This window comes from Gymnodraco acuticeps, unplaced genomic scaffold (genome assembly GCF_902827175.1).
Source record: "Gymnodraco acuticeps unplaced genomic scaffold, fGymAcu1.1, whole genome shotgun sequence".
Taxonomy (NCBI): Eukaryota; Metazoa; Chordata; class Actinopteri; order Perciformes; family Bathydraconidae; genus Gymnodraco; species Gymnodraco acuticeps.
The window spans coordinates 995,079-1,014,935 of NW_022992150.1; the positions used below are offsets into that span (position 1 = coordinate 995,079).

Below are 19,857 nucleotides of genomic sequence, written 5' to 3' on the forward strand. Positions count from 1 at the left end.
GCCGTTTTGAATCCAAAATAGGTCGTGTGTGTGATTCATGTAGATCTGCAATAAAAATGTTTTTGGGGTATGGGGGGGGTCTGGGACCCGGAGTAATCTGCGGTCGCGATGATGGTCTAGCTTCAGCAGCCACATTACCTACGGGTGCGTTCATTAATATTAACTGTGCGGACCGGAGTCACTGTGGCACAGACTGGACCGCTGGTGAACAGCTGTTAGAACGGGCCGTTCAGGTGTTCAGAGCAGAGCTCCCCGTTGGAGCGGCAGAGCGTGATGTGCACTGAAAAGTGTTTCTGTCGCAATATTATCGTTGAGCTGGCTAACTAACATACATTCATCATCTTTATTTAAAGAGACTCTTGGTCCATTATTACAAAAACATACAACACTCAAATATAAATTAAAAAAGGCAGTTATACCAATGTTTCCACAGAGGTGACTGGTATCGTACAGCACTGAGACACAGATTTGAAAGCAGCATAATGACAGAGTTATGAGAAACATTCAATCGACAGATGAATTTGTACATCAGATTTCTCAAAAGAGCATGGAACGTGTTGACTCGTGCGTTACAGAACATTTCACTTGCACTGCACCACCTTGGTTTTCTAAGCAGTATACGCAAACAGTCATTGTATGCAACCTGGAGCTTCTTGAGGCTCGCCTTCTTATACTTGACCCACAAGGGGGCAGTTTAGAGAGGAGTGCAATAAGCTCTAAAGAGGTTCACCTTAACCTTATCTGAACACCAAGAGAATTTTCTAGCCAACATGTTGGCTTGCATATATAAGACACGCCGCTGTCTATACATGTCATCATCAGCCATTTCATCTGTGATGTGTCCCAGATACTTAGTGTTACAGCAAACAGACAGCACCTGTCCTGACAGGTTCTTATCCCCTTTTGCTCTGCAGATCATTACAGCGCTCTTCTTAGCATTGTATTTAACGTCAAATTTGACTCCATAATCAGAACAAACATTTAGCAACTGTTGAAAACCAGCACTGCTAGGAGAAACAATAGCCAGATCATCGGCATACATAAGATGGTTTACAATCACATTACCAATCACACACCCTGTTTTACAGACACTTAAATCATCTGATAGATCATTCATATAAATATTAAAAAGGCATGGACATTGTCACTATCTGCTAACGTTAGCTTTAGCCTTCGTTTTCTAATAGTTTTTTTCATAGGCTATAAACAGAGGTGGTATAAGTTGAGTATAGATCTTGTACTTGAGTAAAAGTAGAAGCACTCAGATCTTGTACTTTAGTAAAAGTATAAGTACTCAAATCTTGTACTTGAGTACAAGTATAAGTACTCAAATCTTGTACTTGAGTAAAAGTACAAGTACTCAGGTTTGAGTCAAAGTAGAAGTACCAGAGTGTAGGAACAATCCTGCATTCAAAATGCTCCTCAAGTAAAAGTAGAAAAGTATTATCATCAAAATATAGTGAAAGTAGCGACAGTAAAAGTAGTCGTTGTGCAGATTGGTCCATTTCAGAATAATATATATGATGTGTTTTATAAAGATTGATCATGAAAGTGTTCTCAAAGCTGGTAAAGGTGCAGCTAGTTTGAATGACTTTGTATACTGCAGGGTAGCTTGTGGATTTACTCCAGGTGGAACTAAAGTCTGACTCAATACTTGATTATATTTCACATCATTCATCCACATCTGTGAAGTAACTAAAGGGATTAAATACATGGAGTGGAGTAGAAGTACACCATGTACCTCTGAACTGTAGAGGAGTAGAAGTACTCAGATCTTGTACTTAATAAAAGTAGAAGTACTCAGATCTTGTACTTGAGTAAAAGTAGAAGTACTCCAATCTTGTACTTTAGTAGAAGTACTCAGATCTTGTTCTTAAGTAAAATTAGAAGTACTCAGATCTTGTACTTGAGTAGAAGTACTCAGATCTTGTACTTAATAAAAGTAGAAGTACTCAGATCTTGTACTTGAGTAAAAGTAGAAGTACTCAGATTACATTACATTACATTACATTGCATTTAGCTGACGTTTTTGTCCAAAGCGACTTACAATAAGTACATTCGACCAGGAAGACACAACCTTGAAGAAAACAGAATCATATAAGTATATCAGGTTTCATAGAGCCAAACATTTCAAGTGCTACTCAACTGGCTTTAGGTAATCCAGTCCTTTATTGGTATAAAAGTGCTTCGTTAATCATTCTAACGCTCGAAGTGGAGTCGAAAGAGATGAGTTTTCAGTTTGCGCCGGAAGATGTGCAAGCTATCTGCCGTCCTGATGTCAATGGGGAGCTCATTCCACCATCTTGGAGCCAGGATAGCAAACCCACGTGTTTTCGCCGATGGGAACTTGGGTCCCCCTCGCAGCGAGGGCGCAACGAGTCGTTTGGCTGATGCAGAGCGTAGTGCACGCGCTGGGGTGTACGGTTTAACCATGTCCTGGATGTAGGAAGGGCCAGATCCATTCGCAGCACGGTAAGCAAGTACCAGTGTCTTGAAGTGGATTCTAGCAGTTACCGGAAGCCAGTGAAGGGAGCGGAGGAGCGGAGTGGTGTGGGAGAATTTAGGAAGGTTGAAAACCAGACGAGCCGCTGCATTCTGGATGAGCTGCAGAGGTCGGATGCCACATGCAGGTAGACCAGCCAGGAGGGAGTTGCAGTAGTCTAGGCGTGAGATGACGAGAGCCTGGACCAGAACCTGAGTCGCTTTCTGAGTCAGCTGGGGACGTATCTTCCTGATGTTGTAAAGCGTGTATCTGCAGCAGCGGGTTGTAGCAGCGATGTTTGCAGTGAAGGACAGGTTGTTATCTAGGGTCACACCCAGATTCCTTGCAGTCTGAGTCGGGGAAACAACTGAGGTGCCGATGTTGATTGTTAGGTCAAGAGTTGGACAATCTTTTCCCAGGAGGAAGAGCAGCTCAGTCTTGTCAAGGTTGAGCTTGAGGTGGTGAGCAGACATCCACTGAGAGATGTCAGCTAGACAAGCAGAGATGCGTGCGACGACCTGGGTCTCTGAGCGGGGAAAGGACAGAATTAATTGGGTGTCGTCAGCGTAGCAGTGGTAAGAAAAACCATGCGGGCTAATGACTGATCCGAGCGAGTTTGTGTACAAGGAGAAGAGGAGGGGACCAAGAACAGAGCCCTGAGGGACCCCCGTAGTTAATTGACAAGGGTCGGACTCAGACCCTCTCCAAGTCACCCTGTAGGTACGGTCTTTCAGGTATGAGGTGAGGAGGGAAAGTGCAGAGCCTGAAACTCCAAGTTTTTGGAGAGTGCGAAGGAGGATCTGATGATTCACCGTGTCGAATGCAGCAGACAGGTCCAACAGGATGATGACAGAGGAGAGGGATGCAGTTTTGGCAGTGTGCAGTTCCTCCGTGACAGCAATGAGAGCAGTTTCTGTGGAGTGACCTGCCTTGAAACCAGACTGGTGCGGATCCAGAAGGTTGTTCTGATTGAGAGAACAGGAGAGTTGTTTAAAGACAGCGCGTTCAAGTGATTTAGACAGGAACGGGAGGAGAGAGACAGGCCTGTAGTTTATAACATCAGACGGGTTGAGAGTGGGTTTCTTTAGGAGAGGGTTTACTCTTGCCTCCTTGAGACTGTTTGGAAAGTGACCAGAAGTTAGAGAAGTGTTGATGAAATGGGTGAGAAACGGTAGAATATCAGGAGCGATAGTCTGAAGGAGGTTTGAAGGGATAGGGTCCAGAGGACAGGTGGTAGGGCGGGCAGAGGTAATGAGGGTAAGAACCTCACTTGGAGAGAGAGGGGAAAAGGAGGTTAGTGTGTTGGTGGAAGGAGGGTCTGGTGACCCAGCGGTGAGTAAAGGTGAGTCAGAAAAAGAAGAGCGAATATCATTAACCTTTTTTTTCAAAGTGGGTAACAAAGTCGCTTGACAGAAGTGAGGAGGGGGGAGGAGCTTTTGGAGGGTCCAAGAGGGTGGAGAAGATGGAAAATAGTTTTTTAGGATTGGAATAGGAAGATTGGATCTTATCTTGAAAGAAAGTGCTTTTTGCCTGAGAGATCGAAGCAGAGAAAGAGGAGAGGAGAGCTTGATAGGTTAGGAGGTCGTCACGGTGTTTGGATTTCCACCATTTCCGCTCTGCTGCCCTAAGGACGGTTCTATTAGCACGCAGTGCATCATTTAGCCAGGGAGCCGGAGGGGACTGACGAGCCTGCCGAGATGTGAGAGGACAGAGCGAGTCCAGAGTGGATGAGAGAGTAGAGAGGAGAGTTTCTGCAGCAGAGTTTGGAGGCAGTAGTTGGAACGAATCAGAGGAAGGGAGGGCTGAGAGCACCGACGAGGCAAAGGTAGAGGGAGAGAGGGAGCGAAGGTTACGGCGGACAAGTGTAGGATGGGAAGAGATGAGTTTGTTATGTTTGGAAAGGGATAGAGAGAATGAAATGAAGAAGTGATCGGATGTGTGGAGCGGGTTTACAGAGAGGTTAGAAGTAGCGCAGTTCCTTGAGAATATGAGATCAAGGACATTGCCAGCTTTATGAGTCGGTGGGGACGGAGAGAGTGAGAAAGCAAAGGCGGTTAACAGAGATGTTAGTTCGTCTATCTTCCCCAACTGGAGGTTGAAGTCTCCGAGAAGTACAGCGGGAGGGCCAGTTTCAGGGATGTGTGAGAGGAGATGATCTAATTCCTCCAAGAAGTCCCCCAAGGCGCCTGGTGGACGGTAGAGAACAACAATGGTTAACTGTATAGGATGGGTTACTGTGACGGCATGGAATTCAAAGGTGGAAGGAGTAAAGTTAGGTAGCTTGAAGAGGGAAAAGCTCCATTTGGGAGAGAGCAGGAGACCAGTGCCACCTCCTCTGCCAGTGGGTCTGGGTGTATGGGAGAAGGAATATGCAGTGGAGAGAGCTGCTGGGGTGGATGTGTTGGATGGAGTAATCCAGGTCTCAGTGAGAGCAAGGAAATCCAGAGACTGCAGGGAGGCGTAGCCAGAGATGAAGTCAGCCTTAGGAACAGCTGACTGGCAGTTCCACAGGCCACCTGAAACTAGATGATGGATCTCAGTGGAGCACGTGGGATAGACGAGAGCAGGCTGGTTATATCGATTAGGAGATACACGGGGCCAGTGATAATTGCGAGAAGACACATGAACAGGAATGGAGAAAATACACATGATTATAGCATGAGGGGCTAAACAACAAAAGTAAAAATTAAAAACGCCAACGATACTTAGCTCAATCAGAGTAGGATTTGCCTCCTCTTTGCCTCCCTCGTGACTCCCGTAGGACTCTAATGTCTTTGTCAGTCTTACTCCCGTAGGACTCTAATGTCTTTGTCAGTCTTAGCCTGTCTGCCGCTGAAGCTGCCGCTCCAGGAAAGAGCTACCCGAAATGGACGCCTGATTGCTCAGTTCTCACAGCTGAAGTTAATTAGTTAACTATCTACAGCTGATGGGCGACAATAGACTGGCCCTGCCTATGTTAATAATGCAGGCTTGAGTGCTGAGAGCTGTAAAGCAGGTTTCGCCTGAGCAGATCTGAGATTTAAAATCTCTCAAAAGCGATTTAGCCGTTTTAGCTACAGTAACAATTATACAGAGTCGAATAAATGAAACCGAGAAGTCTAATTAAACAAGAATATAACTTACAGTGGTTGCTGCGTCAATAGGTAATGTTGTCACCGGGTCCAGATGCACACTGAGTTCATCAGTTTCTAAATGCGGTATTTAAATGCTTTTTGAGCTAAAGGATGACTGAGTCACGCAGTTCTACTTCACGCAATCAATAGACTGGCCCTGCCTATGTTAATAATGCAGGCTTGAGTGCTGAGAGCTGTAAAGCAGGTTTCGCCTGAGCAGATCTGAGATTTAAAATCTCTCAAAAGCGATTTAGCCGTTTTAGCTACAGTAACAATTATACAGAGTCGAATAAATGAAACCGAGAAGTCTAATTAAACAAGAATATAACTTACAGTGGTTGCTGCGTCAATAGGTAATGTTGTCACCGGGTCCAGATGCACGATCTTGTACTTTAGTAGAAGTACTCAGATATTGTTCTTGAGTAAAAGTAGAAGTACTCAGATCATGTACTTGAGTAAAAGTAGAAGTACTCAGATCTTGTACTTTAGTAGAAGTACTCAGATCGTGTACTTTAGTAGAAGTAGAAGTACTCAGATCTTGTACTTAATAAAAGTAGAAGTACTCAGATCTTGTTCTTGAGTAAAAGTAGAAGTACTCCAATCTTGTACTTTAGTAGAAGTACTCAGATCTTGTTCTTGAGTAAAATTAGAAGTACTCAGATCTTGTACTTGAGTAGAAGTACTCAGATCTTGTACTTAATAAAAGTAGAAGTACTCAGATCTTGTACTTGAGTAAAAGTAGAAGTACTCAGATCTTGTACTTTAGTAGAAGTACTCAGATATTGTTCTTGAGTAAAAGTAGAAGTACTCAGATCATGTACTTGAGTAAAAGTAGAAGTACTCAGATCTTGTACTTTAGTAGAAGTACTCAGATCTTGTACTTTAGTAGAAGTAGAAGTACTCAGATCTTGTACTTAATAAAAGTAGAAGTACTCAGATCTTGTTCTTGAGTAAAAGTAGAAGTACCAGAGTGTAGGAATACTCTGTTACAGTGAAAGTCCTGCATTCAAAATGTTCCTCAAGTGAAAGTAGAAAAGTATTCTCATCAAGATATAGTGAAAGTAGCGACAGTAAAAGTAGTCATTGTGCAGATTGGTCCATTTCAGAATAATATATATGATATGTTTTATAATGATTGATCATGAAAGTGTTCTCAAAGCTGCAGCTAGTTTGAATGACTTTGTATACTGCAGGGTAGCTTGTGGATTTACTCCAGGTGGAACTAAAGTCTGACTCAATACTTGATTATATTTCACATCATTCATCCACATCTGTGAAGTAACTAAAGGTATTAAATACCATTTACCTCTGAACTGTAGAGGAGAAGAAGAACAAAGTAGCAAAACATTGAAATACTTAAGTAAAGTCAAAAGTATGTCAACATTTTACCCAAGTATAGTACTTGTTGAGTTTATGAACTTAGTTACTTAACACCAGTGGCTATACAGATGGAAAGACTAAGCCTTGCACAGAGGCATGAAAATACATTTTCAAAATGCTCAACAGTGCTGCCAGAATTATAAACTGACTGCTACACAATTCAAATAAATGCTTTTACATATTTCTATTAGATGTGACGCTTTGGCGTTTCTGTTATTATTAACACTGCTGCTCTAGCTGTTCTGACTGCTAAAATCCTCTGTTATTCTTCATTTTAAAGCCAATATTCCGTGGGGTTGGGGGGCTCGGATCCTTGTCACCTTTTTCATACCTGATGAGTTTGCATCCCTGATCAATGATATTGGATCGAACATTAAATGAATACATCTTTGCGCTCCTGGATTTTGTACCATTCTTATCCAATTCACCGCTTTTTGGTGGGTGAATTTGAGCTTTACTAGTTGTATCCAGTTTCTCAGCAGAACCTCAAACCACTTGCTTATTGCTCTCTATTGAGTGTCTTGTGTAAACCATAATCGAGCATCTCCAGGGATCAGACTATGAAATCCTTTAACCGGAGAGTTTTTGACTCTGCTGCAGGCCATGTGACACACGTGCTGTAATGGACCATGATCTGATCATCATACCACTACACAGAAGTGGATGTCAGATCCTGCTGAATAATGTAGTATAAGATACATGCAGATAAATGAGAGCTGAGAGGAAGGAACATGGCGATGGAAGGCTTGCATGCACGCAGCCTTGGAGGGGGAACAGTCTTCTGTAATATGTAAAGACTCCACACATATACCCTTTCCCATCCAAGGCCAGATCATTGATAACAAGGGGTTAAAGCATCATTAGCACCTATAGATTGTGGCCTTGGTGTGGATGTTGTGCTCTGCTGTGGATTGGTCCTTTAAGGCAGTGGTTCTCAAATGGGGGTACGCGGACCCCTAGGGGTACGTTGGGGTACTAGGGGGTACGTGAGATTTAAAAAAAAAAAAGAAAAAGTTAATTAAAAAAATACCATGCATGATTACAAAAATAATCTTAGTACAATAAGTTAAATAGAAAACACAATTTTATATAAAATATTCCTAGAACCACCAAGGGGGTCCTCATATAAACATGTCAAATTTGTGTATTGTATTTTATAGTTTTGCATAATATATCATTTTGTTCATTGGTTTGTTAAACAGATATTACTTCAGTTGAAAAACTCCTTGGAAAAACCCTGTTTAAAAAAATGTTATGTTATTTTTTTTTTCATGCATAAAATGAAAATATCCTTAGTTTGTTGTAATGCATGCATGAAGGAGTTAATAAATCACACACTGAGGGAACATCACTATATTGTAATTATTTGTATAGGCTTTTTCGATCAAAAATGTTCGGGGTCGGTCAGGGGGTACTTCGCTGAGAAAATGTTTCAAAGGGGGTACATTACTGAAAAAAGTTTGAGAAGCACTGCTTTAAGGGAAGACAGATTAAAGCCTGCGTTACTCAGAGAAAAGCCCTGGAGCGTAATGAAATCGATGGCTAGGACATACCATTCCTGTTCCACAGCGAGAACTGCTCAGTGCACATTGTACACACAACCTGTCATAAGAGAGCACAGACAGACACACACACACACATACAGAAGTCCAGCCCCCCCCCCCAGCCTAAGAGGCCATTCCTTGGATCATGATTTCACTCCGATCCACACTGGAAATCTCATTTGCCACAGCAGAGGCCAACAGTCTATTTTCTCTTTGCCTCTGTTACTGTCCAATTTTCTCTCTGGCTCGTGTTGCTTTTCTTTTATTATTTGTTGTCCTTGATTGGATAAAGGAGCCCCCCTTGTTTAGTTATTTTTAGATCAAATGTACAAAGTATTGGCCAAACCATTTTGATGCATAATGAAGAAGAATGAAAATGTTATTTTTATCACACGAAAACACGTGAAATATATGATGAATCAATATATTTACAGCAAATACAAAATAATAATAACGTTAAAATAAATCTGATTGAAGGATATTACACCTATAGTAAACTACACCTATTTTTATTTGTTAAAAATAAAAGAAACTCAAATAAACTGACATTTTAAAAGATGTTGCAGTTTAATTAAGATATGTAGCTTTTATGAATATATCATTGTATGCATAAGTTAACTTTTGTCTTAAGTGAAAATATTTTTCCTCAATCCTAAATGCATGTATTGTTTTTCACAATATATCGTTTTCAAAGTTAAAGCTTTCGCAATATAAAACAAATTATAAAACAAATTATAAAACAAATTATATTTTTTCTTGCAGAAAGTATATATCTTTTTCACATCTGAATATATTTGTTGTAATATTTTGAGATGTATTTCTTTAATTTTGTTTGGGATACATAATCTGAAGTAAATAAGCAATCCTTTTCATCCGTTTGTCTTAAAAATGTGAATTCTAAAAATATTTTCCAAGTGATGTAATGACATTTCCTAAATATCTTTATGCGCACCTGCTCATAAAATCAACATCTTTTGATCGAGTGTATTGAAATCTTGGCACATGATGTTGCTTTCCATAGCTCAGGACGCCCCTGTGGAAGTTTAATGTGGCTGCTTGATGACACGTTATTTGTTGTTGTTCTGTTTTGTGATTTATTCCAGCTCATCTCCAGTCAGATGTATTTGTTTAGTTTTAATCACAGTTATGGGCTCAAAGGATTCTCACACCCACAGGGTAATGAAGCAGACTCAGCCACGGGCCCTCATTAAGTACAAGAAAAAGCTTCATCGCACTGGCGTCGGTGTCATATTAATATAAACAATGCCTGGACTGTGCACTCTGAGCATTGTTTAATCAAATGATTCAAGTCGATGGATCTCTCTGGCTGCATGACTACGTTTGTGTTGTTCTTCCATCTAAACTTCTCATCTTTTTTTTTCTCACAGGGTGAAGATGGAGGATCTAGTTCGTCAGATGGTAAGGAGCCACTTTATTTACCAACATTTACCTTGGCATGTTCTTCAACAATACAGTACAGTCTTCCCATTTGTCAATAGAGACTGCACTCAACCACTAAATAAGGAACATTTCTTTCTTTTTAAGTCATTTTAACACAGATCCATCATGCGACAAGCATTTAAATAATTTCATTAAAAGACTTTCTGAGTTGATTGAACTGAGATTAAATTGAGACTGACCCCAGTAGTCAGTCAGCATAAACGATCATAGCACAATTTCTGCCTTTCATTTAGTTCTCAAGCCCCCTAATATCTACTTGCTGACATTAATATTTTAACAGAGAGTCTGTTTGTTTATGCAGAAGCTCAGCGGGCGGCGGCTCACAACCGCATGGCTTCCACCAGCCTGATCCACGAGACCGACCTGGCGGTGTCCATCAACGACCTGGAACACCTCTTCAATTCAGACGAGGATGAACTGGCGGTTAGTAGAAACTCACACAGTAATGAATATCACATTACACAGAGTGTGGTTTGGCACAGCTTTTGTGTATGCGTGTGAGTGTCTGGTGTTTCCACTTGCATGCATGCACCACAGCACACTCCTTCACCTGTTACTCTATTCATGTGTGATGATAGTGACTTACAGTAGCCCCAGGTGACCACATTAATACATTGTTGAAACAAGAGTAGTGGTAATAACTGACACTTTGAGTTACCAAAATGATCAAGTGCTAAAATACGTATTTTGTCTTTGTCCTCAGCCTGGCTCCAGGCGAACGGTGAATGGAACGGATGATAAATTTGGCAGCAAGGATTCTAAGTCCTCCACTCTGGACCCCGTGTCCTGCATTAGTATGTATCTCTTCATCTGCCTCTCCCTTCTCTCTTTTTCTTTTCCCTCAACACCGATGTGCTGGAGATTTACCCCAAATGTTAATCTAGAATCAGATTTGACATACCCCTGAGCCCCTGGAAAATTAGGAATGGTTCACTGAGATTGTGCCTGAAGCCACTTCAGTTTATAACGCAGTATTCCCCCATGTCGTCATTTCAGTGGAGTGAAACAGCATCGTATCCTTTAATCCACTAAATAAAATTAAAGCTTTTACCTCTGAAGCCTCAATGCTGCTCACAAATGGCTTTGCCACCTAGTGGTGGAGAATATGGCTGTGATTAACTTGACAACGTGCATCAGTGTTTCTATCCACCTGCTGTCTCCTGTCAGCTAACAGACAATTTAAGGACATTATATTTGACTGTGAAGCATATTGAACTCAGTTCTGCCATTAAGATACTTCAGATACTGTACAGTTAAATTATCTTCCCATTTACTATGCATTTTGTTTGTTCTCTCTCACAGAACATCTCACAGTAACGTAAATGGTTTAAGGCCTTAGATATTCCCTATCCAAAGCCTTAAACCATTTATTGTCTATGGCCACCTATACATATAGACATTAATCAATCATTGCGTATTCTTCTTGTGTAGAACACATTTATGTTATGAAAATGAGAAAAGCGTAAAAAGAAGGCGCTCCGCTCTGCTGGATCCTGTGAATATGCCCGCTACTATATTTTAAAAATGTGAACAAACATGCCAAGGTAACGATGACAAACTATGTAAACAGTTCGTAGGCGAGCTGCCTGTCAGACCTAAAGCATGTCTAATAAGTATTCATCTGTTTTTGTATATACATTCTAGCTGCCTATAACAACAGCTGCTTGTCATGTTTGGTTGCAGAACAAGAAAACCTCCATCAGCAATCATCTTGACAGAAGCCGTAGTAGCAAACAGCAGAGTCCTAACAGCTTAAGATTACACATCATCTTCATGAGTCACATAATTATCTTAAGAAACGGTTTGTGTTTGCTGTTTGTAGGGCAATTAAGATATTGCTAACAGAGTATAATTGATGTTATTTTGCTATTGTTAGCAGTGTTAGCTGTGTAATTCAGGCAACAGTGTTGGGATAAACATATTTTGATGGTTCCTTGTTCTTCTCTCCCTCCAGGTTCAGCAGACATGCACCAGATGTTTCCCACACCCCCCTCCCTCGAGCAGCACATCATGGGCTACTCACCCATGAACATGTGCAGCAAGGAGTACGGCAGCATGGAGGCCAACATGGGCATGACCTCGCTTGACGGCACCTCGTCTCTGGGACACTTCAAGATCGAGGTGGAAGAGAGCTACTGCAGTCCCAAGCCATCTGAGATCACGGTGGGTCTTAGGCTCGGGCAATATATCCAACAATCTTAGTGTATTGCAACTTTTAATTATTTAAAGGCTCTGACATGAGAATTACTTTGATGTTTAGCTACTCACGCTACTTCCCGCAACATACAAGCCTTGTGATTTGTTTGTGAGTTAGAAAAAGTTAATGGATGTTGTCCACTTTTAAAAAGTTGTTAAAAGGAACTTGGCGTTGTTTTGCAGAACGTGTAAATATATATAATAGGCATAATGGTTTAAGCATGTAAGAAGAATTTAAAATAGAAGTTACCTTCAGGTGAATGTGACTGCATTTTCCCCTTTATTCCCTTTTAGTCAATCAGTCTGTTGATAATTAAATAAACGTATAAAGCATTATATCGAATTAATGATGATTTACAGAAACATTTAAATATTTAAAATTGTGTAAATAATTATTTAAACTTAATAATGAAAGAATGGAATTGCCTAATAACAGTCTCATTTCAAAATAAAAGAACAGGTTAGGTTTGAGAAACTTCCTGTTTTCACAGAACAATTTTACTTTAGTAATATATATCAGACCCCCTCAGAGATCACTCGGACAATATGTGGCCTTTTGAGAATGAAACTCTCTAAAGTGTCATTTTACGAGCGGTGTTCCCTCTACATTTACAGTAGTAAACAAGAATGATCAGAGGGTGTGGTGTGCTCATAAGCATCAGAGGGTTAAATCAAACAGTTGTACTATGTTACATTTCTAGCTACGTAGATCGTAACTAAAGTAGATATTATTCATAAGCCATATCACCCAGTCCCAGTGAGTCCCTGTAAATCTGTCAGGTATTATCGCAGCGTCAATTACAACTGACTGAACACATAGGCCAAATGTACTGCCTGAAGCAGTAGATGTCATAAGTCAAAGTGAAGGATTATTGATGGGTGAGTTTTCTTTCCCTTGCTCATTTTGAGGCAGCTGGGTTACTACACTATCATATGTTGCCTTTTCATATTAGGAATCTGTGAAACCATCCTCTTTTTCTGACTTACTATGTCTTGTCTTCTTCTATATTGCAGGACTATTCATTCGTTTACAAGCCCGAGCTGTGCCAGTCGTTCGTAGGCTGCTCCATGTTCGCTCCTCTGAAGATGTTACCCAGCCAGTGTCTCCCACCTATCAAAATCCCAGAGGACTGCATCTACAGACTGAGCTGGAGGGAGATGCTCAACCCCGTCATGCCTGTCATGAGCTTCCTCAACAAGGACAGGTGAGTTGCTGTAGTGCTTTCAGTGAGGTTTGCAGAGTGGGTGTTTGTCATCTTTAGTGAAGTCTGCAGGTGTTTCTGTTGTCACACAGCTGAGATATTGAATATTAGCACATTTAAATGATTACAGCACAACTGTGGGTAGGCAGAACCCTGTTACTAGTGTAATCATCCACTTGCTTTAAGGTATATGTGATTTTGCCACATCAAAATGACTAAGAACAAATAGACCTATTGTGAAGAATTAGTTGTGAACTAACATTGACCATGCGTCAGTGTTTGTCTGCAAGATTCTGTCATAAATAGAATTCCATATTCAGTTTTATGCCACATTTTATGTTTACATTTCTTAGATCTTGGTGGGTTTTCCAAATATTTTAATTGATTGAAGAATTGTAATAATTGGATCAGAAATGATCAGTTAACTTCAGATCCAGACGTCAGGCAGGGGCTCAGTCTGTAGGGACTTGGCCTGGGAACCGTAGGGTCACCGGTTCAAGTCCCTGAACAGACCTAAATATGGAGTGATGACTGGCACTTGGAGAGGTTCCAGTTCACCTCCTGGGCCCTGCCGTGGTGCCCTTGAGCAAGGCATTGGATGCATGAAACTGCCTAATTTAGTGTTTTTATGGGTTCTAAACACTGGGTTAGTTTGTTTTAAAGAGGAGGAGACCTCTTTGGATATTTCTGCTTTCAATAAAAGAATCCTGAATAATCAACCCTGAAGTTAAACTTTGCCAAACTTCGTCTTTTGCTATTGTTTTGATTGAGACCCTAGTGGGTATTACATTTGGTCAGTGACGTTGTGCCGGGTCTTGCTGACAGGCTTCTACATGCCTTTCTTCTGTATAATTCCATGTAGCTTATCTTTATCATGTAATCATGATTATGTGGACAGAAGCCTTTCTAATTGAGATGTTCAGAATAAATGGCGAGGCTGTGCCGGCTGGTTCGTGTGCACAGAAGCATACACTCACACTCCGTTCCCTTTTCCGTCCACACACACCCTCTGCTCTCTCCCCGGACACCCCCCCCCCCCCCCCCCCCCCCCCCCCCCTTAGCCGGCTGATCAGGCAAAGGCAAAGCAGGGAAACGAGTGTATAATGCCAACTTGGTTGAAGATGAGGATTATCACTGGAGTGGTGAGATGGGCCCCTTCAGCGGCTCCATGCCACCTCACTGCTCACAGTCTCCATGATATGTCACTGTTGCTCTTGACTGCACACAGCTACACTCTGATCATTTACACACACGGGAGCTTCTTATCAGCATGCTAAACAGAAAAATCCAAAAACCAACCTTGTTTTGTTCTATTCATTTGTTATTTTTCTGTTCTCTCCATAATCAGGGCAGTAGAATAGACCCTTCATTACATCAGTAAGGATTAAAGAGCATTATATCTGCGTTTCATTGACCGGAGAACGTAACATCTTCCAGGCTTAATATGTTTCTCTGGTTCAAGTTATGCATGCAGGCTGAAACTCAGCTGTGTTCTGTCAGGAGACCCAGTGGCTGATGATATAATGAGATAAGATAAACCGTTATTGATCCCCGTAGGGAAAGTCAGATGTCAGAGCGGCAACAGAATAGGAGTCAAACACAGGACAGCACAGACAAGAGTTCACACAAGGTTTATAAGAATACAAATAAGAGTAAACATGTAAGTGACAGTATCAATAAGAACAATAACACAATGTCTTTTCACCCTCTGTCTGAAACCACAAGTCCACTGCTCTGATTGGTTAGCTGGCCGGCTCTGTTGAGATTGGTCGATCGTTATTGGGATTTCCTACCCTTTAGTCTATCACGTATGATGGGTTGGATAACTAGATAATAGAAGCGCGAGTGTTACATAGTGATGTCACTATGTGCGTTTGAGACAAACTCCCTCTGGAAGGAACTTTGGGATTTTAGCTTTTGCAGAACATTTACATGTTACAAACTACAGGAAAGCGGAACCCCCCAAAAGCATAACAGGCCTTATTATATAAACATGTCATGTACATGTGCAGGTGCAAAGAGCACCAATAATGAAGCAGCGAGCAAGAAAAGATTCTGCTAGCTGCTGGGCTATTTTATGCAGTAAAAAAGGCTATAGGCTTAAGATAATGATGGTGATTACTGTAGTTTTTGTATTATACTTTTGATAATTGTGATGGTGATTATTGAGAAATGTATCTTTGTCTTATAGTAGAGCATGACAGAACATGAAACAAAGAGTCCCATTTTAAAAAGTGCTCTTAATTATTGACTGTTTACGCTGGATTGCGCAGGCACGAAGGTGTGTCTATGCTTCACTAAACTTGGCAAATGTTCCAAGAGTGCTTGGTAAATATATTTGAATGTGCTGGTGCTGCCTTGGCGTCTGCCTCCGTGCAGAACGTGCCCTGGCTGCAGCAGAGAGAGTTGTGCTGGGACTTCCTCCTAATGGGTCTGTGCCAGGAGTTTTCCCCCCACATAGAGCTAGGGACATGATGTGCTCTACCTCTCTCTCTCTGCTTTACTTACACACTATCTCCCCCCCCCCCTCTCTACTTCCTCACTGTTGCTTGCCAGCCCAAAAATAACCCTTACCTCAGAGGGACACTCGTTGAAATGTTTATTGAATGTCTTTCTCTCTCCCTCTGCTTCCTTTTGCTACCCGTTTCTCATTCTCCCTCTTTCCCCCGCATTCTTGTTCTCTCATGTGTAAACATTTGTTAGTGTAAGCTCACTCTGCATTCCTCTTGTAGTGCATGTTGTCGTGCCGTACTGCCTTATTGCTCAAACTAAATTCACAAATACAGAGAGACAGTCGGATAACAGCATTTTGTGTGCTGAGCATTGGGGAAACAAGTATTTGCTGAGTACAGGTGCTTCCCCTTTCATGCCAAAATTAGAAGGTTAGGACCACAGTTGCAAGCTGTGAATAGAAGAGTTGTATTATTTGTTGTCAAATAGGGATCCTTTTTAATTGTCAACAAAGGATTATTTTAAAAAATTGTATTTTTGTATACGAATTACTCCTTGAATTCCTCCAAAACAATTAATAATCTTGATACCTTTATGGTGAATAAATAGCACCAAAGTCTGCATTTAGGTAAATGATGGCTGCATTTAACAACAGCTAAATGAACTCTAAACATCACTTAACAATCACTCATACACTGTTTGTGTTAAGTGTTTTAAATAGTATGATTTAAATGAGAATGGATGCGTTTTGCACGTGTTAGGCATACAACTGGATTAATGTTGTAAAAATTATAATAATACATGGGATTTTTATAGCGCTTTTCCTTATGCAAGAGTTTGTAAATGGATGTTATTATTAGGGATGGGAACGATTAATCGAATATTCGAAATTATTCAGGTATTCGAATAATTATTCATGTATTCGAATATGACAGTGCTTCTCAAAGTGTGGTCCGCGGACCACTGGTGGTCCGTGAGCGCCCCCTAGTGGTCCGCGGACCACTGGTGGTCCGTGAGCGCCCCCTAGTCGTCCGTGAGTATATTTGTAAAATTTCATATTTGAAATAAATAAATAAATTTAAGTTTTCCGCACTCTCGCGGGAATATCTCCGCAATGGAGCGAGCTTAAGTTTCACTTTCGATTGCATGATATAGCCCAGATAAACACCTTCATCACACATGTGGCCTCTTGTTTGTACCATTTTCAGGCGATTTGTAAAAAACGATGTGTTTTTGGATATTTGTGGAGTTAGGTAGTCCGCGAGTGTTTATTTATTGGTTAAGTGGTCCTTGGTATGAAAAAGTTAGAGAAACACTGGAATATGAGTTATGCATTTTTGTATTATTTTTTTTTTTTGGGAGTGATGCCTAAGTTGATTACATATTATCAAATTGAATAATTCAATGTATATATATATACGACTGTGCCATAGCTAAATGTGTTCGGTGACGTATAAAGGTGTGTTTTGCTCCGCTCACCGGCCCCTCACAGCGGGCAGAGCTGCAGGTGCTGATCTCTCTCTCTCGTGTCCGGTTATACTTCACTCGCGTTTATGTCCAAATCCATCAGATCTAGCTAGTTCTAGCTAATGACATGGCTGCTGCCCCTCCCTACACCCAGATCACGCAGACTCAAACCTCATCTTAGGCCCAAATGTGGCGCAAATGAGCTCCGCAGCCGTTGCGAGGTTCCGGCGCTAACAGTTCATGAGCGTGCTCCCCCGCCCCCGGTCAACACTCGCGACACATGAGTGGCCAGCCTAAACAACAATAAGCGCTGCTTGGCAAACGCGTGTGGCGGCAAAGTGCATAGACATTTTGACAGGAGAGATTTAGTTTTGCCGGTATTTAACATATTTTACCAGTCATAGTCCGGTAATTATTTACACTCCAAGAAGAGTCCTACACAACAGACATGGCGTCAAAAAGGAGTAATGTGTAGAAATATTTCGACGAGGTTAGTGAGTGCGGTGTAGAGGTCAAACTATGCCAAATTAAACTTATATACATGCTATACCTTGCTATATCCGCAACCTCCGTTCCAGCTGAGAGGGTCTTCTCTACAGCTGGCCTGATTGTGAAACGCCTCCACACATGAAAGCTGTAGGCCTATAGCTGTCAAACTGTGATCACCAGTTCAATACATTTGACAAATTCGACTTGGTTTCTACACTTATTTGAACATGTATGTATTTTTTTCCAAAAAATTGTTTTTTACCCAACTTTTTTTTTTATAGGATATGTACATTTCGGTTAACCGTTTTTTGGGGGGTCGAATATTCGAATATACATTTGCTTTCAAATTCCCATCCCTAGTTATTATATAGTTGTGCTGTTGTTGAATGAAACCCCCATTAACTTCAATACTTTGAAAAAAAAAAAATGTTGTTTACCTTGGGAGCCATGTGAGGAAAGTCATTGCACATCGTGACATTTGGAGTGAACCTTCCTTTAAAAAGCTGTGGCCTCATTTAACAAAACCTAAATTGTGCCGCTGTGTTTCCCCTACTACTACTTTCTAATTCTTGTCCTTCTGCCTCCCCCCCTCAGTAACATCCCCAGTGTGGGCAGCACCATGGACCAGGACTACAGCCAGACCTACACCCCTCAGACTCACACGCCTTTCATGTCTAACAGTGCTCCACCAAGTAACAGTGGCACTGGCATCCTGCCTTCACCCACCACCCCTCGTTTCTCTGCCCCCACCCCACGAACGCCACGCACCCCACGAACACCTCGAGGCCCTGCCAGCGTCCAGGGCTCACTCAAGTACGAGAACTCAGACCTTTACTCCCCAGCGTCCACCCCCTCCACCTGCCGACCGCTGAACTCAGTAGAGCCAGCTACGGTGCCCTCCATCCCCGAGGCCCACAGCCTCTACGTCACCCTCATCCTCTCCGAGTCAGTCATGAGCCTCTTCAAGGACTGCAACTTCGACAGCTGCTGCATCTGTGTGTGTAACATGAACATAAAAGGAGCCGACGTGGGCGTGTACCTTAGCGACCCCATCGGCGAGGCTCAGGAAGCGTGCAGCTGCGGCTTCAGCGCCGTGGTCAACCGGCGCTACGGCAACGGCTCGGGCCTCTTCCTGGAGGACGAGCTGGACATCATCGGCCGAGGCTCAGACGTCAGCAGGGAGGCAGAGAAGCGCTTCGAGCAGCTGCGGCTCTCCTCGCTGGAAAGAACTGGAGTAGGGAGGGGCGACCGTGTCCCAGACGAGCTCATCCTCCTCCTGCAGGATCAATGCACCAACCCCTTTTCACCCATATCAGTCCTGGACGATGACATAGTGACGCGGGGGCCAAGCGGGGCCCCTGTGCCGCCCTGTGTGAGGGTGGAGGAGAGGGACTACCACAGCGACTGCTACATGGCCCTGGAGCACGGCAGGCAGTTCATGGACAACATGTCGGGAGGCAAGGTGGACGAGGCGCTGGTGAAGAGCACCTGCCTGCACCACTGGGCCAAACAAAACGGTGAGAAGCGCCAAGCGGGATCTAGAAACTCATGCACAGCAACATTTTCCTTTTTTTTTTTTTACACCAAGTTATGTTTTCTTCAGCCACTGTAGCTCTTAAGGTTTTTATCATAGATTAATACAAAGTTTAAAAATGTAGTCTGCAAATAACCATTAATACAAATGATGACAGCACAACTATAAAAACGATATACCTATCAGGGTTCAATATATTCCCAACAATTATTGGAAAGATTGAGTCAAGATTTAAATCATCCAGAGTCTAAATGACTACACGTGTCGAAAAGGAGAATATTAAACAGTAGTTAATGAATTCAGACATACATTAGTGTTGATATTTAAACCTTAAGACCCACCTCCGGGTCACACCTTAGATATAGGAGATATTTTCACTTTATTTAAATATTCTTCAAACTAATTCAATTACTAAACTACACTAAATGCACATTTGTAATCTAAAACATACATTTACTAAACTGAAGTTGTTGTGCTTTTTATGATGTCATTTTCAAGTATGTAATGCTTGTAAAAACTAATTGGATTATATGAATAG

General features: G+C 41.9%; 1 protein-coding gene across 2 annotated transcripts in view; it reads left to right on the forward strand.

The window, feature by feature from the left end:
• Positions 1-19,857, forward strand: part of med13a (mediator complex subunit 13a) — a 98,796-nt gene that overhangs the window by 61,735 nt on the left and 17,204 nt on the right. For both annotated transcript variants that reach the window (XM_034204094.1, XM_034204095.1), the window contains 6 exons: positions 9,908-9,938; positions 10,282-10,403; positions 10,684-10,774; positions 11,935-12,143; positions 13,191-13,381; positions 18,380-19,302. In XM_034204094.1, the coding sequence (XP_034059985.1) occupies positions 9,908-9,938; positions 10,282-10,403; positions 10,684-10,774; positions 11,935-12,143; positions 13,191-13,381; positions 18,380-19,302 (1,567 nt within the window). The remainder of the gene's footprint in view (positions 1-9,907; positions 9,939-10,281; positions 10,404-10,683; positions 10,775-11,934; positions 12,144-13,190; positions 13,382-18,379; positions 19,303-19,857) is intronic.